This window comes from Chlorella variabilis (assembly GCF_000147415.1).
Source record: "Chlorella variabilis unplaced genomic scaffold CHLNCscaffold_267, whole genome shotgun sequence".
Classification (NCBI taxonomy): Eukaryota; Viridiplantae; Chlorophyta; class Trebouxiophyceae; order Chlorellales; family Chlorellaceae; genus Chlorella; species Chlorella variabilis.
Window position 1 is genome coordinate 1,947 of NW_005434883.1, and position 708 is coordinate 2,654.

Below are 708 nucleotides of genomic sequence, written 5' to 3' on the forward strand. Positions count from 1 at the left end.
TGCCCCGCCCCCCACCACCACCCTGCCCCGCAGAACTCCTACCTGCGCGGCCTCACCCCCCAGGAGTTTTACTTCCACGCCATGGGCGGGCGGGAGGGCCTCATCGACACCGCCGTCAAGACAGCCTCCACGGGCTACATCCAGCGCAGGCTGGTCAAGGCGATGGAGGACCTGATGGTCAGGTGGGGCGCAGTGGCCTGGCCCGGCCCTGGCCTGGCCGGCCTGCCTGGCTGGTTGACTCTGGTCGGTGCTGTGGGCGGTGGCTTGGTGCACGTGCCTAGGAGGGCAGGGACGGGGAGGAAATGATTTGGGGCCAGGCAGGCAGGGGCCTCAGAGGGACAGTGAGGCGCACGCTGGCAGGGCCCCAGGCAGCTGCCGTTCTGGCCCACCCATCCTGCCCCTGCTGGCCTGCCCGCCCGCCCCGCCCTCGCCCCGCCCGCAGGTACGACGGCACGGTGCGCAACGCGATGGGCGAGGTGATGCAGTTTCTGTACGGCGAGGACGGCATGGAGGGGACAGCCATCGAGGGGCAGCGCATGGAGTTTTTGCGGTACAACCGCCGCCGCTTCCGGGATGCGTACCGCCTGGACCTGGACAGCCTCCGCCTGGGCCCCCGACTGGCTGGACCCAGAGGCGCTCGACGTGCTGCGCAACGACGGCGAGGCGCGGGCGCTGCTGGAGGGGGAGCTGCAGGTGGGGCGGGGGTGC

The 708-nt window shown here is 71.5% G+C and overlaps 1 protein-coding gene across 1 annotated transcript in view; it reads left to right on the forward strand.

The window, feature by feature from the left end:
• CHLNCDRAFT_55803 (hypothetical protein) overlaps positions 1-693 on the forward strand; it is a gene marked incomplete at both ends in the record, with an annotated part of 2,592 nt that extends 1,899 nt beyond the window's left edge. Inside the window, 2 exons of the mRNA XM_005842585.1 lie at positions 34-182; positions 443-693. Of these exons, the coding sequence (XP_005842642.1) occupies positions 34-182; positions 443-693 (400 nt within the window). The remainder of the gene's footprint in view (positions 1-33; positions 183-442) is intronic.
• Between the last annotated feature and the right edge of the window lie 15 nt (positions 694-708).